Here is a 25,840-nt window from a genome sequence, read left to right as displayed (position 1 = left end):
TTTTTGCCAAGGGTGTCCCCTTTTGAAAAAAAATTCAAATGGGTGGAATTGGATATGAATTGATAGAAAAAGTAAAATCTATCCCCCTAAAGTGATTTTTCTCGATCCCTCTCATGTTTTTCTTATTTTTTTAATGCGCCAGAAAGGCACCACCACGCTAGGTGGATTGATCTGGTTTTTTTTGTCTTTTTTGTTGGTTCAATTGGAACTCTTTTAATGGAATTTCGAAGCAAAATAACAAAGCGCCACTTTAGCTTATTCTACGCTCAGTTAGAAAACAAGAGTTTTTATTGAATATAACTATGCCTATTTAGCGAATAGGGGGAGACGTGACCATTCGATTCAAACTATAGGCAATTGAAACTACCTTGTAAATCTATTAGTGGAATCGAAAATCTTCGTATCATCTCCCTACTCTAAGAATAAGCTCCGAAGCTTGATACTAACATATAGAAAGAAAAATATATTGTACTTATCTCTTTAAAAGCTCTTCATTCCTCGGCGACTTTGTTCTTCTTCTTCTTTTTCTTCTTTTTTGGCTCGCCTTCTTCTGGTTCAGGTTCTGCTTCTACGAATGTTCCATTTCCGTTGGTGGTAGCAGTGTCATCTAGGGTTCCATTCGCTGCATTTTCCTCGGCATCTTCAGCTTCCTCGTGTTTACGTTTCTTGTCCTTCTTCTTCTTCTTTTTCTTCACACTCATCTGACTGGCGTTGAGTTGAGCTGCTACTTCAATTGCCTCCTTCATGACTTCTTCGTTCTTGCGAGGCGCCTCACCGGATTCGTAGAACTTGAGACGATCTTCCACTTGTTGTTTCAACGCTTCACCGAACACGCTGTTTGGAGACTCGGTGAAGCAATCTATGCGAGATGCAATGGAGCACTTGTTAGCCAAGAAGCGCGAAATGCGACCTTTATTTTTGGCATTCGCTCGACCAATAAATGACGAATTGAACAACAGTCCATATTTGGGTGTGTTGCTTTTCGTTTTCAAAGCTCGGAATAGGGCCTTTTCGGCTCCCAAAATTTGCACGGTAGATGCGGGATACTTGGCCAAATTGGTAAGACTGCCAGCTTTTGAAATGAGCCTGGCACCTACTTGATCTCCGATCAAAGACTGTAAATTCGGTGCAACGTTTGTCATTTTCGAGTGCAGATATTCCGCCAATTGGTGTCGATACTCGGACAAGTTTACCACTCGCTTTGCAAACATTTCAATGTTTAGCAAATCGATTACTGAAATATCCATTCCCATGGACATTTTGGAGGCATCAATGATAGCCTGTGCCTTTTCCGAATCCATCACAATCTCTTCGAGACCTTCCAAACTGTCTTGCGATAGCGACTTGCGGTCCTTGACAAAATGAGCAACCTTAGCAAACAGATAATTGTCTGGAACTATTTTCACCAGCTCTGGGAAATGATAGGAATACCACTCCCTAATCCTCATCGAAAATGTATTGATGTCTTTGTCCAGCTGATCCAGCAACGCGATCGATTGAATAATCATATTGTCTGAACGATGAACATTGAATTTTACCTTGCAACGAGAGTAGCTATGGCCCAGACCCAACTGAGCGACACCAGCGCTTTTATCGGAAAATCCTTTCACCAACTTTGGGAAGTGATGACGAACGCCCCGAAGAATCTCCGGAACGGCTCCAATGTGTGAACATTGAATCTTCAGCGCTTCCGCGAGAGCCGCGCCCAACTTAGCATCAGCCACACCCAACGTGAACTTGTTGGACTTTGACGATTTTGGCAGAACCGAATCCAAGAATACCGACAGATCATCCGGGACGATTCCTTCTGAGATGGCATTGACGTTTTCCAGCGCAGAAACTGCGGTTTTGAAGGGAGAAAATGCCACCAGCTTCACGATCGAATTGAAACGGGATAGATCGGTTATGGACTGCTCGACCTGGGGCAGCAGCATCGATATCTCTTCAAACTCTTTGACGTTAAATACGGCGTAGCCGGCAGCATGCTCGTACAGTACGTATAATGCCTGAAATATTAATAATGGGAAAAGGACCGGGAATGTCGATTATAGTAGATTTCCAGTAAGCACCGTAGCGCAAAGTTAGAAGGATTTCAAATCAAGACAAGGAAAACACTACGGAAAAATTAAAAAAAAAGGCTAGTCTGGTAAGAAATTCACAGGGAATTAGGTTGCTTAGGGTATATTTAGGGTTTCTATGAATTTCAAATCTGACCAAAAAGTTAGTAAGGAATGAGGATGGAAACTCAGGAACTGCTTCGACTGGACTAAGCAGACTGAAATGTAAACATAGTTTGAGGTTAGGGACTACGGGTTGAGCGTGAATAAACTATTACAGTTTAACAATAAATCGTTAATAAAATTTTGGTTTAGTGCAATATCACTATTGATCTGAACACCTTCGTAGCTTCATTTAACATTTAACACTTACCATGATTAAATTGTTTCAAAATCGTGACATTCACAGTACCAAGTGCAACGCTGCGTGAGAACTAGTTGTCAATGTAGTTATACTTAGCACAAGTGCACACTAATTATCCAAATTAGTGTTTTCTTCAAACACTTCGTCGATAAACGGCTTAACGCATTTACTGCAAGAAACTTTCTAAATTATACAAATTAAACAACACATTTTAAGAAAACACGACTCCATCCACTGGGAGACAATATTTTGTGGCTGTTTTGAAACTGCTGCAGTGACGTTTCGCCGGAAACCCAGTGAAATTAATATGTGAATATGTGACAATCAGTGCTGCAAGCTGTGCGCGTTGCTGCTGAATCCTGGTGGCAAATTTCACATTGAGTACTGAAATGGGTCGCAATTTACAAATGACCCATCACTTGTTTTCGTTGTGTTTTGCTTTGTTTTTATTTATGTTCACAAATCTTTCAAAACGGTTCAAAAGTTTATCGCAAAAGATTGCAAGCAATGTGTTAGATTAATATTAAATTTATTAATATTTTTTAATTTGATCGAATAGTTTCGAAATATGTGTAAATAGATAATAGAATAATAAGAAATTTGACCTATAGGATTGCATTTCACCATTCTCCACAGAAAACATTTCTGCGCCCATTCCATTAAGTTTCTTTGTTCCTGCTAACATTCCGATAGAATTCAAACAAATGAAACATTCCTACGTTTGCAATCTAAGTGAATCATGCTATGAGCATGCCGAAAAGAACCTCGGTGAAACAACAATTGCGAGAAATGAAGGGCTTACGACACTGATTCAATGGATAGAGACGGAACAACCAACCCTCCGGATGCATACAGATCTTAAATATTTGATATATTTCCTACGCACTACCAAATACGATGTGGAAAAGGCCAAGAAAAAAATGTTGATGTAAGTTCTTTATTTGATAACATTGAACCTTATCAACTCAATACTGATAAACAAGTTATACTAATAGCCTATTCAGATTACTCCATTTATGATAAGAGTAACTTGATGTCCATATACGTTAAATTTTATTTCTAATATTTAACTCGATAAATAATATAATAAATGGCGTAATCTTAAATAAGGACTCACATGTGGTATTTGTACCACAGATAAACAGACGAAACACATTGAAATTTACTCATCAAATTCATAGTAGCAAAAACGCTAACGACATCTGTTGTTTTTACCAAGTTAGGTAAACCACGAACCAGATGGCGATAGTGAGCAAACGTCAAACTCGAACAGAACCGATTCGCGCCACGAGTGATTGATTGGCCAACCAATAATTTTTCAATTTGTTCAGTAAATCAATGTAGGGGTGATCGGGCAATATGGGCCACCTAAGGATATCGTCCCGAAAAGGGCTGAAAAGCTCTAAAAACATCGTTCAAATGTAGTTGACTTATACTAGAGAATGTTACCTTTCATATTATGTTGATGAATGACGAAAAATGCGTTTGGAAATTGTTGGAATGCACTTTTGAAAATGTATTGATTTCAATGTGTGTTCCCGACTATACGGGGCAATATGAGCCACCATTTGGGGCAGTATGGGCCACCCTTCCAAAACCTTTATTTAGGCGAAAAAAGTATCGTAATATGGAAGATATTCCTACAACAGTTGTGAGTATTCCATACCAAATAAACTGAAAAAACTGCACAACAGCGGGCTGAACTGATTTGCCACTCTTCACCGTTTGAACAGCCACATTTCAATTGGTCAATGGTCATTTTTTCTGTTTCTATCGCAGTAATGCGCTGTTGTAATTTTTCCGTAATGAATCTTACATATATGATAATATTCTTGTATTTGACTACTGAAATTTGAACTTGATCGCATTTTGAGGCCAGATATCTTGTTCTATGCAGGTATGCCCATATTGCCCCATAGAGACTGGTTTTGGGAAAAAAAAGTTTTATGATAAATTCTGATTTGTATCAATATAAACATGTGTGCACAATATTCAATTTTAATATATCTTTTGATTGTGGTGTATTTTTGACCTGTATTTTTATCAGTTTTGTGTCAAAACCTTATTTATAAAATTGAAATCTTATAATAATTTTGCCTATGCATCGAAAATTTGCATTTTCAAGTGTATTTTTATGTTTGAATTGAATTTTAATGCGGTTTTCACGTTGATGCATACGTGGAGCATCCTCTTAAGGCTCTGTCTCATTTGGAGAATTAAACTGAAATTAAACTTAAAAGTGACATTTCAATAATTATCGAATAACCCTGCTCGCAGAGCATGATTACTTTTGACAGATATCGAATCATTTTGCATCGATGTCTTATTGGAATTGCTGGGTAGCACCAGCCATTCTTATAACCGGGTTATTTGTTAATTTTCGAACTGTCACTTTTAAGTTTAATTCTCCAAATGAGACAGGCCCTAAAGATCATATAACTTTTACATGATAAAACTTGTCAATAAGCTCAAAATGAGGGTGGCTCATATTGCCCCGTATGTTCATATTGCCCCTACTGCCCCTACAATGCAAATTTCTCAAGTGTATGCCTGTTTCACTTTTGGTTTTTGTGGTTTATGCTAACGTAAAAAAACGCGACGCGAGACAAGATATAACACTTATGGTTTTTACACTCGCCAACTAAGATTTTTAAAAAATACCTTTTAAGTCGACCGGTTTCGGGCGCTATGTTGCTCATCATCAGGACTAATGTTTATTTAGTTAAGGCCTACATCAACAGACTACTTATGTCCTAATGATGGTGATAAAAAAAAGATATAATTATACATATCGTCAAAAACTTAGAAAAAAAATGGACACAAACACTAAAACAGCTATCTATTGCGATGTGAAAAATTCGTTGAATCTTCGACGCAGCGTCTGACGAGGCAGGTTGAAGTCGAATATTGTAGAAACCCTGTTGAATATACGCTGTAATCCTTCAATACTACCGTTCATACTGTAGTTACTCCGACGAAATGGCATTCTTAACATAGCGTTATTGCGAAGTGTTCTCGGCTGTACGTTAATATTAATCTGTTCCAAAATGTCACTACAATCTATTCGGCCTTGCAAAACGTCTGCAACAAGTACAGCTCGAGCGGTGTTACAGCGTTCTCTTAGCGGCTCCAGATCGATAAGCCGACAGCGGCTTTCATAACTTGGCATGCGTAATGGATCTCTCCACGGTAGTCTACGCAGAGCAAATCGTAGGAAGCGTCGTTGCACGGACTTAATTCGTTCGGCACCGTTCGTATAATTGGGATTCCAAACGGCGGAGCAATACTCCAGTATCGACCGCGCCAATGAGCAATACAAAGACTTTAGACAGTAAATGTCAGAAAATTCTTTACCCATCCGAAAGATGAAGCCCAGGGTTTTGGAAGCCTTACCTACAACGTATGAGATATGCATTTTGTACGGACTATGTCCAACCGGGGGGCTTTTTGACTGTCTTTGTCTTGTGATAGTTTGCTCGTAAAAAGAACACAAATTAATATTCATAGGTACCTATTTATGCGCTTTTTGACGAAGAATACCCTCATTTACTTAGTCCAGAAAATTAAGATACGGTTTGTTAGAATCACTACACGTTATTTTGTGCGTGAAATTGGGTAATTTTTGTTTTAGCGCTTGGTGCGGATTGGCAGAACCCCGACCATCTGAAGAAGACAATAATAGATATGGCACTCATTTCAAGATTTTTTATCATGGTATACTTCCAGTGTGTCATTAGTGTTAGGTGCCTGCCACGACAGTGCAATAGACTAACGCAAAATGAACTCCCCCAAGAAATTATGACGTTTGAGCGGGTCGCGTAATGAACGCAAAATGAACTTTTGTTCGAGAAGACGACCCGCTCAAATGTCAAAATCCATCAGGTGAGTGAATTCGATGAACCCCTGCATAAGTCTATGGGGACGTGCACCGAATGAACACACTGACGTTTGTGCGGAGCGCTGTTTACTAAAAATGAACACTTTTTCATACATCAACTTCATTCAAAATGAAGTTCGGCAAAATGAACTCACACCATTTGAGGCTTAACTCTAACACTCCACTGCCATGCATCGAGGAGCCAATAGCGGTAACTGCATGCGCCAACAGATACTATACAATGATATGGAAATGCTAATATCTTCCAAACTTGGACGTACATGTTCATGATAGCATTAGAGGCGAAAGTATAGAATTGATAGTTCCGTTAGGATACGGCAGGCATGAAGAGTAGTAGTAGTAGTAAAATTCTTCTTTATTTACACATTTTTTGTTCTACAATTGTTTTTAACATGTACAGTGATCGGCCGGCTTGGCCCTCCAACTTCAATTTTAATTATTATTATTATTATTATTTTTATGTTTCTACTTGATTTTTGAAATATATTGTATCATGACGGCCTTCAGGAGGCGCTAGTGTGTGTGTTTTTTTTTTAATTTGATAACCTAACTACTATGTACACTAATATTTACAATAAAAATTTGATAACCTAGATTGGAACTAGCGCCCTAAGCGCTTGTTGGTCCGAGTGCAAGCAACGGACCCTAAACTTTTCTTTACACTCACCAAAGCGTTCATGTAAGGTTTTTATTCCGGCCAGACGGTGGACCTCGGATGTTCTTGTCCTGGAAGGGGTGTTGAGGATCATCCTCAGGAATTTGTTTTGGACCCGTTGAAGTTTGAGGTGGTGGGTTTTAGCGCAGCTCTCCCAGACCGGCATGCCATATTCGATCACAGGGAGGATGATTTGCTTGTAGACAGCAAGCTTATTTTTCAGGGACAATGACGACCGGCGGTTGATCAAAGGGTACAGTAGTTTCAACAAGACGTTACACTTTGTCACCGTTTTGTCAACCTGTTGCCTGAAAATAAGCTTGCTGTCGAGGGTCAAGCCAAGGTAGCCGGCCTCATTGGCCCATTCCACAGTCGTGCCATTGAGGATGATTTTACAGTCCCCAGGCGGAACAAGTTTAGGGGGTTTGGAGTGGGGGAAAATGATGACCTGGGTCTTCGCCGCGTTGATACAGATCTTCCAGCTGGTGAGGTACTCTGTCAGGGCATCCAGGCCTCGTTGGAGTTTTGCCACTAGCGCTCTGATCACTCTACCGTTGTAGACGATGGATGTGTCATCTGCGAACAGAGACAGAATGCCGCCTTCTGGAGGTTCTGGCATGTCGGAGGTGAACAGATTGAAAAGCAGGGGCCCGAGGATACTGCCCTGGGGACGCCTGCGACGATGTTGTGCGCATTGGAACTCGCTCCGCTGATTGAGACCCGGAATGTCCTTGCCGACAGGTAATTGTTGATGATTTTCACCAGGTAGCTGGGAAGATTGTAGCGTTGTAGTTTGTACACCAGGCCATCATGCCATACATTGTCAAATGCCTTCTCGACATCGAGTAGGGCAATGGCGGATAGTTTTGAGACAAACTTGTTCCGTCTGAGGACGTTCGTAACTCGAGTCAGTTGGTGTACAGTTGACCGACCGCGTCGGAAACCAAACTGTTCCTCGAGCAAGATGTTGAGATTTTCGGCAGACTCAAGTGACCGGTGATGAATAGCTTTTTCGAATAGCTTGGATAACTCTGAGCGAGGGCTGATGGGTCGATAACTTTGGGGGAGGAAGGATCCTTCCCAGGCTTACGGATGGGGATGACTTTCGCTGACTTCCAGGATAGTGGGAAGTAGCTAAGCCGGAGACACTGATTAAAGATCAGCGAGAGGTGCTCAAAGAACGGAGCACTCATGTGTTTGAGCTCGAGATTCAGGATGCTGTCGAAGCCTGGGGCCTTCATGTTCTTCGACGATTTGATATAGGCCGTCAATTCGTCAGCTGAGATCTCCAACTCCTCCGAGAAGTCGTTGGGAATCAAATGGATGTTGTTAGCATGCTCGTTGACGGCTGCTTCGTGTGGACTGACGATGTTCTGCCCAAGATTGTGTGAGCTGACGAAGTGACGACCTATTTCAGCGACCTTCTCTGCAGGAGTTATCAAGCGATCTGTGGAAAACTTTCTGTAGTCCGTAACTTTTATTGCGTGACTCAAACTGTAACATATGAATTTTTTAGAATTAAAATAAGGTATGAATTATTGTATAACTTACAGTTAGTTTTCTCTTCAATTCGCAATTAGCTGGCAATCATAGGGAGGAGGTAAAGTTCGAGGTTAGGTGCACTGAGGTTATGTGCTGTACAGTAGATGTGCTAAAATATTCAAATTCAATAAATTTGTAACATACATTCGGAAAAGTTGAAAGTTCTTACAAATTATTTCAGATTTTACAGGACCGATGTGCCTTAGTTAGTTGAATCAACGAGTTTGAAAAGGTTTTTTCTGTGATTATAAACAAATTTTAGCATGAAATTGGAACAGATAATTTTTCCATCTAACCTCACCTCACTTGATAAACATAAAGATAACAATTAATAGTCCAACTCGCGATACTTCAATCTTAGGCTAATAGTTTAACTAATCGGTTAACTTGTTTTAATTATAGAGAATTTCTTAGTCAATCAACGTGAAAAATATGACTCCACGCTTTCTGTTGTAGTTTGACAGATGCAGCGATGTGGAAGTTACACAAAGGGCCTAGGCTCACTTCTCGCAACATCTCCGCCCGTAATGCCACTCCATTAATCGGCTTTACCATTACTATCCAGTATATCCAGAAGAGCGACCTTTGTGGCAGGACGTTGCATCACTCCGGAGTTCGTTTGGACATCCACTTTTCGTACCTGCCCGTCTTTACTTGGGTAGACCTTTATTACTTTTCCTCTAAGCCATCCGTTCCTCACCTGCTCGTCTACAATAACTACCAGTTCATCAACCTGTAAAGGACGTACTTCCGAAAACCATTTCGTTCTTCTCGCGATTGTGGGTAGGTATGCTTGAATCCAGCGTTTCCAGAATTGATTGAGGAGGTGTTGCATCAATTTCCAGTTGGTATTGAGTGATAGTTGATCGTTGACTGCAATTCTCGATGCACTGTTTGACCCATCTGAGCTCATGAGGAGAAAACTATTGGGCGTGATGACTTGTTGATCTGGAGACTCCAACGGTACAAACGTTAACGGATGGGAATTTACAATCAACTCGACTTCTGTGAGAAGTGTCACCAGCTTTTCATCGTCCAGGCGATCCTTATGCGAAAGTACTTTGAAAGCTTCTTTAACCGACCTCACTTTCCGCTCCCACACTCCTCCCATGTGTGGGGCCGAGGGCGGTTGAAAATCCATTCTGTATCCGCATCAGTAAACGTGCCAGCCACCTCTCGATTGATCGCTCTTATTTCCTCAGCGAGCTCGCGTGCAGCGCCCTTAAAATTAGTGCCATTGTCACTGTAAATTCGTTGGGGAGCCCTCTTCGGGCTACGAATCGTCTAATGGCCATCTTACAAGATTCTGTAGTCAAGGAATGAATCGCGCGCACAGAGAAGCACGTAAAAAAAGCGACCCAACGTTTAACTTCACATCTTCCTCTTTTGATAGTTAGTGGGCCAAAATAATCCAATCCGGTAAATGTAAATGGACGTACGTACGGATTCACTCTATGTTGGGGAAGAGATGCCATCTTCGGTTCGCTTGGTTTGGCTCGATATACACGGCACCACATACAGCGACGTACTACTTTTCCGACGACTGACCGCATCTTGGGAATGTAGTACCTACGACGCATTTCATTCAATACAGTATCTGTATTAGCAGAGGATTGTTAGGTTTTGACTGACACCGGTGTATGAAGTGGTACAAAAAGGCTACTCTTCGAAGCAGGTCATGCCACAGTGAGAAATCCTCAATGTTTACGATTGGGCTATCATTCAGATGAAGATTCACGCGACCTGGTCGTAACTCCTCTCTAGCATCCAACGATATAGGATTTACTATATCCCATTCGGTGTCGGGCTGATAAAGGAACTCTGGTCCTTTAAACCAAGAACTTTCAACATCAAAACAAGGTCCATTACCCCATTTCGTCGCCAGGTCAGCGACATTCACTTGAGATTTCACCTTACGCCACTCGTTTATGTTACTATCGTTGAGTATTTCCACTACTCTTAGTGCAACGTATTGACGATAACATCGAGGGTCAGCATGCAACCAAGCCAACACTGTTGTCGAATCGGTCCAGAAAAATCGTTTTGAGATCGGCAAAGTATGGTGCTCCATTATGCTTTTCATTAGACGCACACCAAGTACTCCAGCATTCAGCTCACATCGCGGAATCGATTGAGGCTTCAATGGAGTAACTCTAGATTTGGCAGCAATTAGCGTACACCGTGGGACTCCATGCTCGACAATGCGGAAAAAGGCTACACTGCAATAGGCTTGCTCACTCGCATCTACAAAGAGGTGTAACTGCAAATCGTTGTAACTTTCAATCGACCGGTTCGGGAAATAGCATCTGGGTATACGCAATTCATTCAGACTCCTACTTCGCATAATCCATCGCTGCCAATTCAAAAGTCCGCATCGTTTATTGGATCGTCCCACTTGACTGCAGATCGCCAGATATCCTGAATCATAATCTTTCCATGAATTGTATAGAATGAAATCAATCCCAGAGGGTCGAAGAAACTCATCACCACTCTAAGTACTTGTCGTTTCGTTGGAATAACTTCGCCGGATATCAATGGTTTTAGATCGTCCTTGAACTGTACATTGAAAGTGAGAACATCTTCGGATGGGTTCCAAGCGATGCCTAAGACGCGCTCTGTCACAGCTGTTTTATCGGCTGTGAAAGTCTTCACCAGTTCCTCACTTCTATCTCCCATGTACTGGAGGACTTCAGGTGCATTTGATTGCCAATTACGTATTTCAAATCCTGCATCGCTATGGATATTACGTACTTGGGTGGCTAATTTCACTAGTTCATCGATCGTATCCCTACTATCCAAGTAGTCGTCAACATATGTGTTTTGTATAATAGCTTGTGCTGCTTCAGGGTACTCGGATGAATGTTCCAGGGCATTCCGATTTTTACGTGTTGTGCAGAGCAAGGCGAGCATGTTGCTCGAAGGTAACAACGTCTAACATGTAAATATCCCTGTCATTGATTCTCGACTGTACAAAAATAACTGTGATTGACGATCGATCGGTCTCATTTGCAACTGTAAAAACATCTGCCGAATATCTCCTGCGATTGCGTACATCTTTTGACGGAACCGGAAAACAACCCCGAGCAGTGAAACCAACATATCGGGTCCCTTTAACAATTCAGAGTTCAGCGAAGTATCACCAACTCGGGCCGCCGCATCCCATACGATTCGTATTTTGCCTGGTTTGTGGTGATTGCGAACTATAGCGAGGGGGAGGTACCATATGCGATGCCGGTCAAATTGCTGGATTTCATCCTTGGTCACTTTATGCGCATAGCCATTGGCGACAAACTCGGCCACTTGTTCGTCAAATTTTGTTTTAAGTTCGGTATCTTTCGATAACTGCCTTTGAAGACATTTGAATCGCTGTAAAGCCATCGGATGGCTATTGGGTAAGATGACTTCATCGGACTTCCATAGTAACCCTGTTTCAAATTTACCATCCTTAGTACGTTTAGTCGTTTCTTCAAGGATTTTCCGAGCGCGTTGATCATCCGGTGATTCCGGAAGGACAACTGTATTAGTTCCAATTGTTTCAATGTCAAAGTAATCTTTAACCAAATCGTGTAAAGATCGTGACAAAGGCGGATTGCAAGCGTGCACGTGGATACGATTTGGCCCATTTTGTCGATTCTTCCTCCACATACAGTCCATCCAAGTCTCGTTTTTGTTGCAATTGGTTCTCCTTTTCGACCTTCGCGTCTGGTGAGGGGAATCGTCAGTTTGACGTTATCCAAACCTATCAATAGCTTAGGATTTGCTTGAGCGTAACTTTCTATCGGTAGCCCATTCAAGTATGGGTACCGTCTCGATAGCTCCTTGTAATTCAAACTTTGCTTAGGTAAACCCAGACTTTTAACAGTACGCACGTCGGACAATGCGTATTTTACTCGGCTATTATTGCTCGAGATATGAAATTCAACCCGCCGAGAACTTTCCTCATTCCTTGTTACTTCACTGGTCCATTGGAGACACAGAGTACCATCTTCACCGTCTAATCCGAGTTCATCAGCAATGCAAGATTCCAAAAGCGTAAGCTCGGAGCCATCGTCTAGAAAAGCAAAAACGGTCATTGACTTTCCCTTAGCTTCTAGAGTTACTGGAAGTATCTTGAATATAGTTGATGATTGTTTGTAGCTATGTGTAGTGATTATTCCTGACACATCCTCTACCGCAGCTGTTCTAGTGTTTTCGGGCTTTCCGGGATGAAGTAATTTATGATGCATTTCTTCGCAATTGTCGACCTCACAGCATTGCTTTGTCCGACAAGGCCATTTGCCATGACCTGACAAACATCGTTGACAAAGATTATTCTCTTCCACGACCTTCCAACGTTCTTCAAGCGGACACGTTTTGAAAGTCTTACAGTCTCGGATTTTATGACCGTCTCGCTGACAGTAGATGCATGGTCGCGGTTCGTTCTTAGGCTGGGATCTTAATTCACGATTTTGCTCATCATCAGTAGAATGCGCATTGACGAATCCTCCCTTTTCCTTTTTGCCACTTTGTTTCATATGGTTTGGAGATACTGTGTCAGAAGCTACGGACACTTGACAAGCTGCGTTTTTGATAACCGATACGAAGTCGCTGAAAGCTTTCAGGGTTGCTGAATGGTTACATTGCAGATGTATACCCCAGTCCAATCGCAAGCTCGGTGGGAGCTTTCCGACCAATTCCGAAAGAAGCATTGGATTCGAAAGATGGTCATTTAGTTTCGCCGCTTCAATGTACGTCACCAGGTTTCGAACCTCTCGCCCAAACGTCACTAATGTTTCAAGTTTATTGACGTTAGGAGTGGGTGCGTTGCGACCCTTTGCTAGTAAACAATGTACAAGTTGGTCCGGTCGTCCACATTCGTCGCGTAAAGGTTGCTTTGATGTCCGGAATAGCTTCTGGGAGTGTGAGAATACTCAGTACTTTCTCTCTCGCATTTCCTTCTAGGCTTTTCTGTAACCTTGCAAGGTTTTCATCCGGTTGGATTCCGCACATCTCCGTTGTGGATTCAAATGCCTTCAGAAACATTGGCCATTCAAGAGGATCACCGGAGAATTTTGGCAGATCCCTAGACACAACTTGTCTTGCGGCGATCTGTTGAGGTGTTATCAAACCGTGCGTTCCAGACCACCGCGTTGCTGGCTTATTCTCCAAATGTGGATAATAGGAGTATTGCGTGTTGTCGGTGACGTTGTGCTGGTTTGTCCCTGAATTGTGTGGATATTGTTGACACAGGAAGGTTTTATTCGTTTCCGGAAATGTGTTCATCTGTTTCTTTGGGACTGTGTTTTGTTCAGGAAAAGAATCACTGCATGGTCGCAAACCAGGGTTCATTGTTTGTCTTGACTCCACGTATCTAGCATGTTTAGTTTGCAGTTTTTGCATATCTCCAGCGGTAGCATGCTGCATGAAACGATCTGGAGTGTTTACAACAGCGCGATTCGTTTCCGAGGTTTTGTGAAATTCTTCGCCCTGACATGTTTGATCTCTTATGCCAAATTGGACCGATGGCGGCGGGTGATTTATATTCGACGAAATTGCTATTGCACCGGCGACGGTGTGCTCACCGGTTTCAAAGTTCAGCCTGGAAATATCTGGCATTTGCTCGATATTTTGTTGGGCTACCCACTTTTGAACGTTTTCACGGCGTCGTGTCCGCATATTGGAGCTCGTGGAGCTAGCGTTGCTGATCTCGCTTTTCTCCTCAGCTTCGAGTTCGGCCTCCAACTGATGTTTTGTATTAAGGTATTGTCTCTCATTTTCAGCCTGTTCGTGGCGTAACCGATCTTCCAATGCCTTTGATTCTTCTAGCTGTTGCAATCAGGTCGCGCACTTGTTCCCGTTGTCCGAGTGGTTCTTGACGAGGCAACTGAGCCGTACAAAGAAGGCTTATTGCAGCTGTTGCAGCGCCACGAACGGTTACCAACAGAGGCTCCTACTCCTGCGCAGCTGTAATGCCACCACTGGCTACAATTGTCACAAGCTACCATATCGTCAGCATCTTCCGGTCGAGTGCAACCTCGGCAACAATTATTCCCTTGAGAGCTCATAACTTTTGAGCTTGTGGAAAACTTTCTGTAGTCCGTAACTTTTATTGCGTGACTCAAACTGTAACATATGAATTTTTTAGAATTAAAATAAGGTATGAATTATTGTATAACTTACAGTTAGTTTTCTCTTCAATTCGCAATTAGCTGGCAATCATAGGGAGGAGGTAAAGTTCGAGGTTAGGTGCACTGAGGTTATGTGCTGTACAGTAGATGTGCTAAAATATTCAAATTCAATAAATTTGTAACATACATTCGGAAAAGTTGAAAGTTCTTACAAATTATTTCAGATTTTACAGGACCGATGTGCCTTAGTTAGTTGAATCAACGAGTTTGAAAAGGGTTTTTCCTGTGATTATAAACAAATTTTAGCATGAAATTGGAACAGATAATTTTTCCATCTAACCTCACCTCACTTGATAAACATAAAGATAACAATTAATAGTCCAACTCGCGATACTTCAATCTTAGGCTAATAGTTTAACTAATCGGTTAACTTGTTTTAATTATAGAGAATTTCTTAGTCAATCAACGTGAAAAATATGACTCCACGCTTTCTGTTGTAGTTTGACAGATGCAGCGATGTGGAAGTTACACAAAGGGCCTAGGCTCACTTCTCGCAACACGATCCTTAGAGCCATTATTGTCTAGTGGGATCAAAGGTGGAATAGGCCGAGGCTTGGATTTTAGAATTTTGGTCATTTTCCAGAACGGCTTAGCATAATCTGGGAGAGTGCGGATCTTATTCGAGAAGTCGTTATTTTTGAGGTCCACCATTCTGGCCTTGATAATTTTTGTGATTCGATTGCAGCGTGCCTTAAGCTCAGGCAGTCCAGTACGCTGAAACTGCCTGCGAGTGACATTCCGCAATCGAATCAAATCTTTGGTGAGTGTATCGATGTTTAAGGAGTTGCTTACCTGTCGAGCCATCGGTACGTGTTGCTCTCGGGCCGCCGTGATCGCCTCCTCGATAGCGCACAGCTGGCGGTCGATACTTTCCGGCGTCTCCGGACGCACCTCGTAGTCGACGGTGTTATCGACGCACTGCTGGAAACGCTGCCAGTTCACTCGGTGGTAGTTCCGCCGTAACTGCTGGTGCCGATTGACCGAGGAGCCCAGTTCCGCCACCACCGGATAGTGATCCGAACTGAGCTCCTGGTATACAACCGGCTGCGAGACGTGGTCACTCAGGTTTGTTATGTAGAGGTTGAGCGTTGCGTGGGCACCGGACCGACTCAGTCGAGTGGGGAATCCGGGCTCAGGATCGTGTAGTGGCCTTCCTCCATGTCGTTGCTCCAGATGGTGCCGTTTCGATTGCCGCGACTGTTGCCCCAGGCTTGATGTTTGGCATTCAAGTCGCCGGCAATGATATACTGGCCTTGCCTCCGCGTCAGCTTGACGATGTCCTCCGAAGGGCAGCCGATGATCCATCGCCGGCTTTGGCTTGCGTTGGACAGTACGCCGCGATGAGCGCGATTGTGCCGACCGAAGTGGTGATTTCGACACCGATGGCCTCGATGACACTGAGCTGGAAGCTTGGAAGCAGACGACAGTTGATGTTGTAGCGAAGAGCGATGGCCACACCACCTCCCTGGTCGGCCGGTCGAGTCGCACGATGCGGAAGTCCGGGATGTTGATGTTCACCTCCGGTTTTAGGTGCGTTTCGGTGATGAACGCCACGTCTATTTCCTTCTCCTCAAGGAAATCCTTCAGCTCGATTGTTTTGCTCTTTAGCGAGCAAGCGTTCCAGTTGACCAGGCCCACCCTAGCAGCCATTTTCAATGATGAACATGCCAAGTGTGAAGACCTGGTCGAATCGGGTTTTGCAGCCGCGCAGTCGAGTGGCGAGCTGCGCGAAGATCGGCATCAGTTGCTCCGGAGTGTACAGCGGGGCAGATTCTTCCGGTGGGACGGCTTCGTTCTCCGACTGCCGACGGAACCCAGGAGGAGGAAGCGGGGGCCATTCGCTGGTGGATGGTGCCGATGATGCTGGAGCTTGGACCGATGCAGCTGCTGCTGCCAGTCGCTTGTGCGGCTGTAGCGGTGGGAGTATTGGAATCACACGACGGGGAGCCGGGATAGCTGGAAAGTTCACCTCGTTGATTACAGGAACACGGTTCTTCTTCGGAATGGTCCTCGTGGAAGCCTTCTTCCGGATTTCCAGGAACTCGGCTCGCTTTGGGCAGCCCTTTGTGGTGGCCCGATGTTTGTCGCCACAGTTGGCGCACTTGGGATCGGCCACCTCCATTTTGTCGCACTCGTCAGTCGGATGGGGTTCGCCACACTTGTTGCAGCGCGGCTTCATGCGGCAGTTTCTGGTGCCGTGCCCGAAATTGAAGCAGTTGGTGCATTGCGTGACATCGCGGTGCACTGGCCGATATCGCTCCCAGTCAACGACGGTGTAATTTATAACGCCAACCAGCTTCAGGTCCTTCCAGGTAGTGGAGCCGTGCTCCAGATGGATCAGGTAAAGCTGGTCGCGATATTTCCTCGCCTTGTCGTGACGAGCGATCTTGTGGACGGCTACTGGCTTCAGTCCGCAACTTTCAAGCTCTGCTTGGAGCTCTTCTTCCTTCATGTCGTGAAGTCCTCGCAGCAAAGCCTTGAGCGGCTTCGTGCCGGGGTGGTCATGAGTGTAGTACTCATACTTGTGGACCTCGAGGAACTCCACGACGGATTGATGATGGTCCCTGTTGGCCGGCATCACTTTCACGCCCTCGCTGCAGAGCCGAAAAGTACATTTCAGCCCCTTAGCGATCAGCTGGCGAATTTTGGGCGTAAATCCGGCGGATCGCCCTTCACAAACACGGGCGGGCACTTCTCCTTCCGCTCCGGTTGCACCTGCGGCAGCTGCGATTGCTGCTTCTTCCTCTTTTTCGGCGGATTGCCGGCGTCATCAAGCGGCAACGGTGAGAACACGTTGCTCTGCAAAAGCTGCTTGGAGGGGTTACCCGCGCCTCCAAGAGCAGTGCGCTTAGGCACTTTTCCAGCGACCGAATCGGCCACCGAGTCTCCCATAACGGGTCCGGGAGAAAATAACGCCAACGCGACAAGCGAAAACGTAAACAGCGAAAGAACGAGAAAAAAAAAAAACTTCAAAAAAATGCGCGAGTAAAAAACACGTCCGTACGTGTTGCTGTCTCGAACTGGAATGATTCGGCAGGCATGAAGAATGTTTTTATAGAAGTCGATTTGAAAGCGAGCGGAGGGCAATATTTGTGATGGCACATATCATATATCACACGACCTTCCTTCTGCCAAGCTCCCGTATGAAGGGGGAGGGAAGAATATCAGTGTGGAAGCTGATATATCTCCACTGGCCAGACTAAACGCGTCGTGCCGCCAGACTAAACGCGTCGTGCGATGCGACGCGACTCAAGTAAAAGAATATTAGTTATTATCAATGAACTGTCAAATTGCACTGTCGCGTTGCGTCGCATCGCGCCGTCGCGTTCACTCTGGCTTCACCCTACACTCCTACCTCAGCACGTGTAGTCTATACACTAACTTCAGCCATGCCTCGGGATGATGATAGTGGTTAGCCGCTACGACACTTCTTCCTCAGCACAACTCTTCTGCCGAAGCAGACCTCGCGCTACCTTACCGAAGCAGTGACACTCTCCGTACACCACTTGCGCCTCACTGTGGGCGTGTAGATTCAACCCACTATCACCCTGCCGCAAAGCAGTTTATCCAAATGTCACTCGCCCCATGTGAGTCTTATTTGGGTGCTCACCCTAACACTCCAATGGCATACCTGGAGGTGTCAATAGCGGTGTATAGGGACCAATCAACAATACTTCGCTACGCCACGCCTCAGCATCACAGTCCACACTACAACTTCTGCGGTGCTTCGAGGTGACAATAGCGGTTACCCGCTACGACACTGCTTCCTCAGCACAAGCAGACCACTCGCTCTTTTTCCGAAGCAGCCCACACGCTACACTAGTGAAGTAGGAACCAATATTTTTTTATGTACAGGTTATCCGACTTCGTCAGTAGATGGGAATAACCAGCGGGGGGGACGGGAACATACATTTTAACAAACGAGCATAAATTCCATACAAAAATCCAAGATGGCTGAGTTGGGGATATTGATAAGTCAGAACACCCCCCAATAAATGCATCCTGGTAGGAACAGTCCCCATGCACTTTGGGGTTTTTGGGACGTCATATTGTCAGCGTCAGAGCCATGGGCGTAGCCAGGATTTTGAGAAGGGGGGGGAACATTTTCGGTCTTCTAAATCGTAGTTTTATAAAAACACATGAATATTAACACATGAAACCAAATCGAAACAATAATGATTAAAACAATAATGGATTTAAAAATGCGTGATTCATTGCTCATCAGACATTTTTAAATAAAGTGAGAAAAATATTAACGAACTTAGTATTCAGAAAGAATATAAAATCGGCTATACCAATTATTATAAAAATCCTGCATTCTTCCATAAGTCTTGTCTTATGCATTCTTCCATAAGTTAAAGAAAACTAGAACCATACATCTGAATTTCTAAAGAAATCCTCTCTGAAATAATATTTATTATAAAATAGGCAGAAAAATCAATATGTAAGCTTTCTCCAGGAATTCCTTCGACAATTGCTCCTGGCATTCTATCCGAAATTCTATTAGGGATTCTTTAGGAATGCCTCCAGCAACTTCTTCGGCAGTGTCTTCAGAAATTCCACCTTAAATTTTGCCGGGAATTGATCCGAAAATTCCACCATTATTTACTCCAAGAAAATCTTCACGAACTTCTTTATAAGTTCTGCAGAATTCTCTGCAATAATTCAAATAATTTCGTGCTGTTTCCCATAATTTTTAAGAATAAGAATATTCCGCGGAAATTCTGCAGAATTGTCAGTAAACATTCCTGAGAATTTAACGAAAAATCTTCGAATTTCTTGTGTAAATTCCATAAAATTTTCCGTGAATTGTTTCGAATAATTTCTTGTAAAAATTTCAAAGAATTTCTCCAGGAATTCCACCGGAAATTTATACAGAAATTATACCGAAAATGAAATCAACAATGGATGGATCAATGGATCAACAATGGAGTTCCACCGGCATTTCCAATTTCTCTAGGATTTCCTTCGAGAAATAATTCCGGTAGTTCTATCGGCAGTTCCTCTGAGAATTCTTCCGGGAATTTCGGCAGAATTGGAATTTATTTAGGCTTCTTCAGGAATTTATATAGATTTTCCACCAGAAGCTCCTCTGAGAATTTCTCTGCGAGCTCCTCAGAGAATTCTCCGGGAGGTCCTCTGATGATGAAGATGGTCCAGCTACCAACCTCAACAAAGGTTTCAGCTAGACGAGATTTGTCTATACGATGATTTCTCTTGTTTCCGAGAATGCTTCTGGTAGTTTCCCCGGGGTTCCTTTGAAAATTCTGCCAGGAGTTTCTTCAGAAATTCTTCCAGAAAATTCCTTCGAGAGTTCCTCCGGGAATTCCACCAGCAATTCATCCGGGAGTTTCTCCGGAAATTCCTCCGGGAGTTCCACCAGAAACTATTCTAGGAAATTATTCAGCCTTTTTTTCAGAAATTAAGCTGGAAATTCCTCCAGAAGTTCTTCCGATAGTTTCTCTGGGAGCTCATCCGGAAGGTCCTCTAGGAATTCTTCTAGGAGTTCATCCTGAAATTCCTCCGGGAGTTCTTACGGGAGCTCCTCCGGCAGTTCCTTCGGGAATTCCTCCGGGAGATCCACCAGCAGTTTCTACGAGAATCCCTCCAGGAGTTTCACCAGCAGTTTCTCCGGGTGTCTCAAAAGGAACTCCCGGAGGAACTCCCAGAGTAATTTCCGGAGGAACTCCCGGGGGATTTTTTATAGGAATTTCCGGAGAAATTATCAGAGGAATTCTCGGAGGAACTGCCGGTGGAACTTCTGGAGGAATTTATTGAAGAACCACAGGAAGAATTTCCGGAGGAAATCCTGGAGGAACTCTCGTAAGAATTCTAGGATTAACTCCCAAAGGAACTTCCGTAAGAATTCCAGGAGGAACTCCTGGAAGAATTCTTAAAAGAACCTCCCGGAGGAATTCCCGTAAGAACTCCCAGAGAAATTCTCCGAGAAACTTCTGGAGGAATTTGTACACACTTAGAATAAATCGCCGAATTCGGTAAAATTTTACCGAAATCTCAACAGCAGAACTGTTCGGTAAATAATTTTACTGATTTTCGGTGATTTTGACAGTTGAACAATGGAAAAAATTACAAAAAATCTGTAAAATAATTACCGTATTACCGGTAAAATTTACCGAATACTGTAAAATGAGTTAAGTGTGTAGATAAATGCCTAAAGAAATGCTAAATGAATTCCTGGAAGAAAGCCTGATTGAATTCCCGAAGGAACTACTGGTGGAATTTCAGAGTAATATCCGTTGGAATACCCTAGAGAAAGAGAAAAAATATTTCTGAAGGAACTTCCGAAATCCCATTTCCCGTTAAATTCCTGCAAATATCGTCCAGAAATTCCCTGTAAAGTTCTTGGAGGTGTTACCGGAGAATTTCTTGGAAAAACTCCTGGAAGAACTCCCGGAGAAACTCCCACAAGCACTTCCGGAGGAATTCCCACATGGAAGTCCTGAAATAATTCTTAGAGAAGTTCCTAAAGGAATTTCCGAAAAAATATCTGAAGGAATTCCCAGAAAAATACCAGGAGGAATTAATGCAGAAATTCCCAGATGAAATCCTGAAAATATTCCCAGATGAATTGCTGAAGAAAATCCCTGCGGATTGTTCCGAAGAAATTTCTGGAAGAACTCTTGGCAGATATCCGAGTGAAGTCCGGAAGGAATTCTAGTACACTTCCGCGGAAAATCTCCCGGGAAAATTCCTGGAGAAGTACCTGAAGAAACTCCCGAAAAAATACCTGTAAGAATTTCTGGGGAAATACTTGGACGAATTCCAGGAGAAATTCATGAAGATATTTCTAGAGGATTTCTTGAAGGATATTCTGAAGTAATTGCGAAAAGAATTCCAGATTGGAATGCTAGATGATTTCGCTATTGAATGTTTGGAGGTATTCCCGGAAAATTTCCTGGAAATAATCCCGGAGGAATTAAAGGAAGAGTTCCGAGAGGAATGCCCGGAGAAGTTCCTAGAAGAATTTCCGAAGGAATTTCTTATAGATTTACAAGTGAAATTATGGAGCTAAATCGGAGGATTTCCGTCATAAATTTTTGAAGAAACTTGGTAGAATTTTGGGAAGAAATTCCGTATGTATTCTTGACGGAACTCTCGAATGCATGCCTGAAAGAAATGCTTGATTCTTCCTGAAGAGAGAATAGCCGAAGAAATATCTAGAAGTAAATCTTGGAGAGAAGAAAAGAAATCTTCAAGGAATTTCCTCGTGAATTTCCTAAAAAATTTAGTGGGGGTTTCAAGATAAGGAGGAATTACAATTACATGAGAAGGATTTTCGAACGATTTTCAGAGGAATTTGTGGATAACTTTCCGGAGGAATTCAGAAGTTCAGGAGCTTCTAGAAGGATTTCAAGGAGAATTTTGAGTCCGAAATGTTTCGAGTTGTTTTGAACTTTCATATATTATGGATCCTGGATGCCCTAATAAGTTTTGGGAATATTTTAAATTTTAACCACCTATTTCTGTATATGATTGGATCGAAAAGTGCACATGTTTAAGGGAATTCATTTCAGTACCCGTGCATTTTTTTCACAATTTAGGGGGGGGGGCAACGGCCCCCCCTGCCCCCCCTTGGCTACGCCCATGGTCAGAGCTGAACCGAGCCAGGAAATTTATACCGTTACGCACTACTTCAGGGTATCCATATTCAAGCGTAACGGGACGCATGCAGACCTGTGCAGGACTTCGTCAGATTCACTCACCCAATGGATTTTGACATTAGGTTCTGCAGCGTTTGTATCCAGGGACGGATTTAGCTGGAAGGGGCCCCGGGGCCCCAAAATGTACAAAAAAAGGTTGGTTTTGGTACATAAGATTTGTGGGGGCCCGGCCCCATAAACCCGGCCCTGTGTAAACCTCAATCTGGTGTCAGATTAGTAGTACTTATTCTCAAGGGCAGCCAACCAATCACGAACTAGAAGCTTGTTGGATTCCTCGCCGGGGTCAGTGGATAGGAATTAGGTTCTGCAGCGCCTGTATGTAACCTCAAACTGATGACAGATTAGTAGTACGTTGCGTTGGACTCGGGGCAGCCAACCAATTAGGTTCTGCAGCGTCGTGACGTCATGCTGCAGAACCTAATAATGGATTTTGACACTTGAGCGGGGTATTCACTCTAACAAAAGTTCATTTTCGTTCATTATGCGACCCGCTCAAACGTCATACTTTCTTGGGAGAGTTCATTTTGCGTTAATTCTTTGTGCAAGAACAGCTGATTTGGTTAGAATAGACTTATGCAGGGGTTCATCGAATTCACTCACCCGACGGATTTTGACATTTGAGCGGGTCGTCTCCCGGCCAACCATTCGTCAAACTTCTTCGAAGTTATTTATCTAAAATTAAATAATTTTGCTGGTATTTCTTTACACTACATTATTCACAAAAATGATACAAATCTTAATGAATCGTTATCATAGTTCATATAAAGTATGATATCAACGCAATGATATACTTTGACAAAGTATTTGAAAGATGAACATCGCTACATCTTTACCATCAAATTAATCACAATAACGATATGAATATTCATGAAACGTTATCAGATTTCTGAGAAAGTACGATCTCAACTTTATGATATATTTTGACAACGAATTTTACTGTCGAACATCGCTGCACCTTCATTACGTTTTAGTCCATCGATTCATATCGTTGGATACCAAAACACCGATGGATATTTTGCGGTTTGTTTACATCTCAAAAATTATGATTTATAAATTTTCTAAAAATGAACGGATGTTGAATGAAACGACACTCGGATTTCAATTTTAAAAGCCGTAATATAGTTCCAATTTACGAACCAATTAACAGCAGCTGTCATTTTATGTACGCATTGAAGTAAGATGAATGTGAGAATGGTGTTCAGTGGGAAATAATCCCCCTATATGCAAGTAATATGCGAATGAAAATTTCAAGTCTTAGCATGTTGATGCAACTTAGCTGCTTACAATCATCATTTCATTGTGGGCTAGTGGTTAAGTTCTCTGGGGAAATTTATAACATCATCACTCCTTCAAGTTCGATTCCCGATTAAGCAAATAAATAAACAAAAAATGTAGAAGCAAACCTCTGAAGAATCTATTTTTGTTTTTGTTGGAAATTTTGACAGGTCGGTAAAGTAGAACTGTAAAAATAAATAACTTTTTGTTGATATCGATTGATATCGATATTCTGGAAAAGATCGATAAAAATTTTCCGTGTTTTAACTTTTGATTAATTTAAAATTCTTCATGAAATGGCATCGATCGCTATCGACGGTTGATATGAAAACCTTTAACGATCTATATGAAGAATTTTAAAGAAAATTGAAGAAATGGTTGGTCGGGCTTCTCGAACAAAAGTTCATTTTGCGTTCATTATGCGACCCGCTCAAACGTCATAATTTCTTGGGGGAGTTCATTTTGCGTTAGTTTATGGTCCAATGCACCGAATGAACACAATGACGTTTGAGTCGGGCGCTGTTTACCAAAAATGAACACTTGCATGAACTCGATGAATGAAAAAGTATTCATTCTTAGTAAACAGCGCACCGCTCAAACGTCAATGATGAACTCGGTGCATTGGACCATAGAGTAGCAACGATGGTCGGTCAATTAGGTTCTGCAGCGTCTGTATCTAACCTCAAACTGATGACTGATTAGTAGTACTTCGCGTTGGACTCGGGGGCAGCCAACCAATCACGAACTCGATCCTTGTCGGAGTTAGTGGAAAGTACTACTGAACTGTCAAAAAAGTTCATTCGACGAGGACCGAATTCATTCGTGACGTCATGCTGCAGAACCTAATTAGGTTCTGCAGCATGACGTCACGAATGAATTCGGTCCTCGTCGAATGAACTTTTTTGACAGTTCAGTAGTACTTTCGACTGACTCCGACGAAGACTCCGACAAGGGTCGAGTTCGTGATTGGTTGGCTGCCCCTGAGTCCAACAAGAAGTACTACTGACCTGTCAACAGATTGAGGTTACGTTCAGACGCTGCAGAACCTAATGGAGTCAACAGTCAACGCACGAGAAACGTACTATTACTATGCTAAGTGGATTAATCAATGTTTTATTTATTCGACTTGATTCGTCCCATGGAGTGAACTTTAAAATAAATTTATTCTATATTCTAATAATTCTACAGGTATTACAGAATCAGATCAACGCGTATCGAATGGTTCCAAAACAGGGATCCCTTTCTACCAGAAATTCAGGAACTACTCGATATCGGCGTTTTCCTGCCACTAAGACAGAAAGACATTCATAATCGTCAGGTCGTGATCATACGAACTGCGGCACATAATCCAAAATACCACTCGCAGGACAATGTATTCAAGGTGGACAAAATGGTGCTAGATTTGCTGCTTCATCTGGACGAAACAATCTCCATCTACGGAATTGTCGCAGTATTCGACATGAAAAACGTTACGCTGAATCATGCATTGCAATTGCCGCCATCGCTAGTAAAACGGTGATTTTTTTTTAATTATTCGATTTTGAATCAATCATTAAATAATCATCTGGAAATTCTTATATTGTTTCAGAACGGTTGAGAGCTGGGAAAATTATCCTTGTCGACCCCAACTATTGGAGTTTGTAAATGCTCCAATTCACGTGAACTTCGTATTGAATGTATTCAGGTAGTTATTGACCTTGTATGGTGACTAGTACCGTTGACCACACATGTTCATATATTTGTAGGAGTTTCATGAGCACCAAAATGAAATCACGTGTGAAAGTTTCGAGGCGAGGAACTCACGTTGGCTCTTTGGTAAACTTACCCCTCGAATTAGGAGGAACCGGGGATACATATCACGATCTCACTGTGTACTGGAAAAGGAAAATGCAAGAGCATGCTTTTTGGTTTGCAGAAGCCGAAAGAAATGAAATGCTATCATCGTGACAAACGCTCGTTGTAAATACAATTGAATTATTAATCAATAAACTTGTGAAGGTATTTAATGGGTTTACAATCGTTCATTGATTTCTATAGGGGCGATTCCTTCACCAGTACCTACTGCCACTTTAAGAAAAAGTAGAAACATGCAAATCTGGCATAGCATAATATTGAAAATGGGATAAAAGAAATTCAGACAGTCAATTTTTGGTCTGTGAGGTTAGGGAAAATCCATTAATTACGCAAAACTTCTCCTTTT

General features: G+C 42.7%; 2 protein-coding genes across 2 annotated transcripts; one reads left to right on the top strand and one right to left on the bottom strand.

Annotated features, from left to right (window-relative positions):
- Positions 1-249: 249 nt before the first annotated feature.
- On the bottom strand, positions 250-2,703 carry LOC134205231 (nucleolar protein 56). Its single transcript, XM_062680302.1, has 2 exons — positions 2,431-2,703; positions 250-2,006 (listed from the first exon to the last, which is right to left on the bottom strand). The coding sequence occupies exons 1-2, from the start codon at positions 2,431-2,433 to the stop codon at positions 492-494; spliced, it is 1,518 nt and encodes a 505-aa protein (XP_062536286.1). The 5' UTR covers positions 2,434-2,703; the 3' UTR covers positions 250-491.
- Positions 2,704-2,855: 152 nt separating this feature from the next.
- Positions 2,856-25,641, top strand: LOC134205233 (retinol-binding protein pinta). The gene is made up of 4 exons (XM_062680305.1): positions 2,856-3,349; positions 24,829-25,155; positions 25,229-25,324; positions 25,386-25,641. The coding sequence occupies exons 1-4, from the start codon at positions 3,126-3,128 to the stop codon at positions 25,585-25,587; spliced, it is 849 nt and encodes a 282-aa protein (XP_062536289.1). The 5' UTR covers positions 2,856-3,125; the 3' UTR covers positions 25,588-25,641.
- The last annotated feature ends 199 nt before the right edge of the window (positions 25,642-25,840 follow it).

This window comes from Armigeres subalbatus, chromosome 1 (genome assembly GCF_024139115.2).
Source record: "Armigeres subalbatus isolate Guangzhou_Male chromosome 1, GZ_Asu_2, whole genome shotgun sequence".
Taxonomy (NCBI): Eukaryota; Metazoa; Arthropoda; class Insecta; order Diptera; family Culicidae; genus Armigeres; species Armigeres subalbatus.
Note: the sequence above shows the minus strand (reverse complement) of the source record. Positions and strands in the feature narration are given on the sequence as shown.

Bases quoted from the DNA above. Each gene is read 5' to 3' on its own strand.
- LOC134205233 (XM_062680305.1), top strand. From the start codon at position 3,126: ATGAAACATTCCTACGTTTGCAATCTAAGTGAATCATGCTATGAGCAT. The intron at 25,156-25,228 runs GTGATTTTTTTT...ATATTGTTTCAG, and splicing joins CCGCCATCGCTAGTAAAACG to AACGGTTGAGAGCTGGGAAA. The intron at 25,325-25,385 runs GTAGTTATTGAC...ATATATTTGTAG, and splicing joins TTCGTATTGAATGTATTCAG to GAGTTTCATGAGCACCAAAA.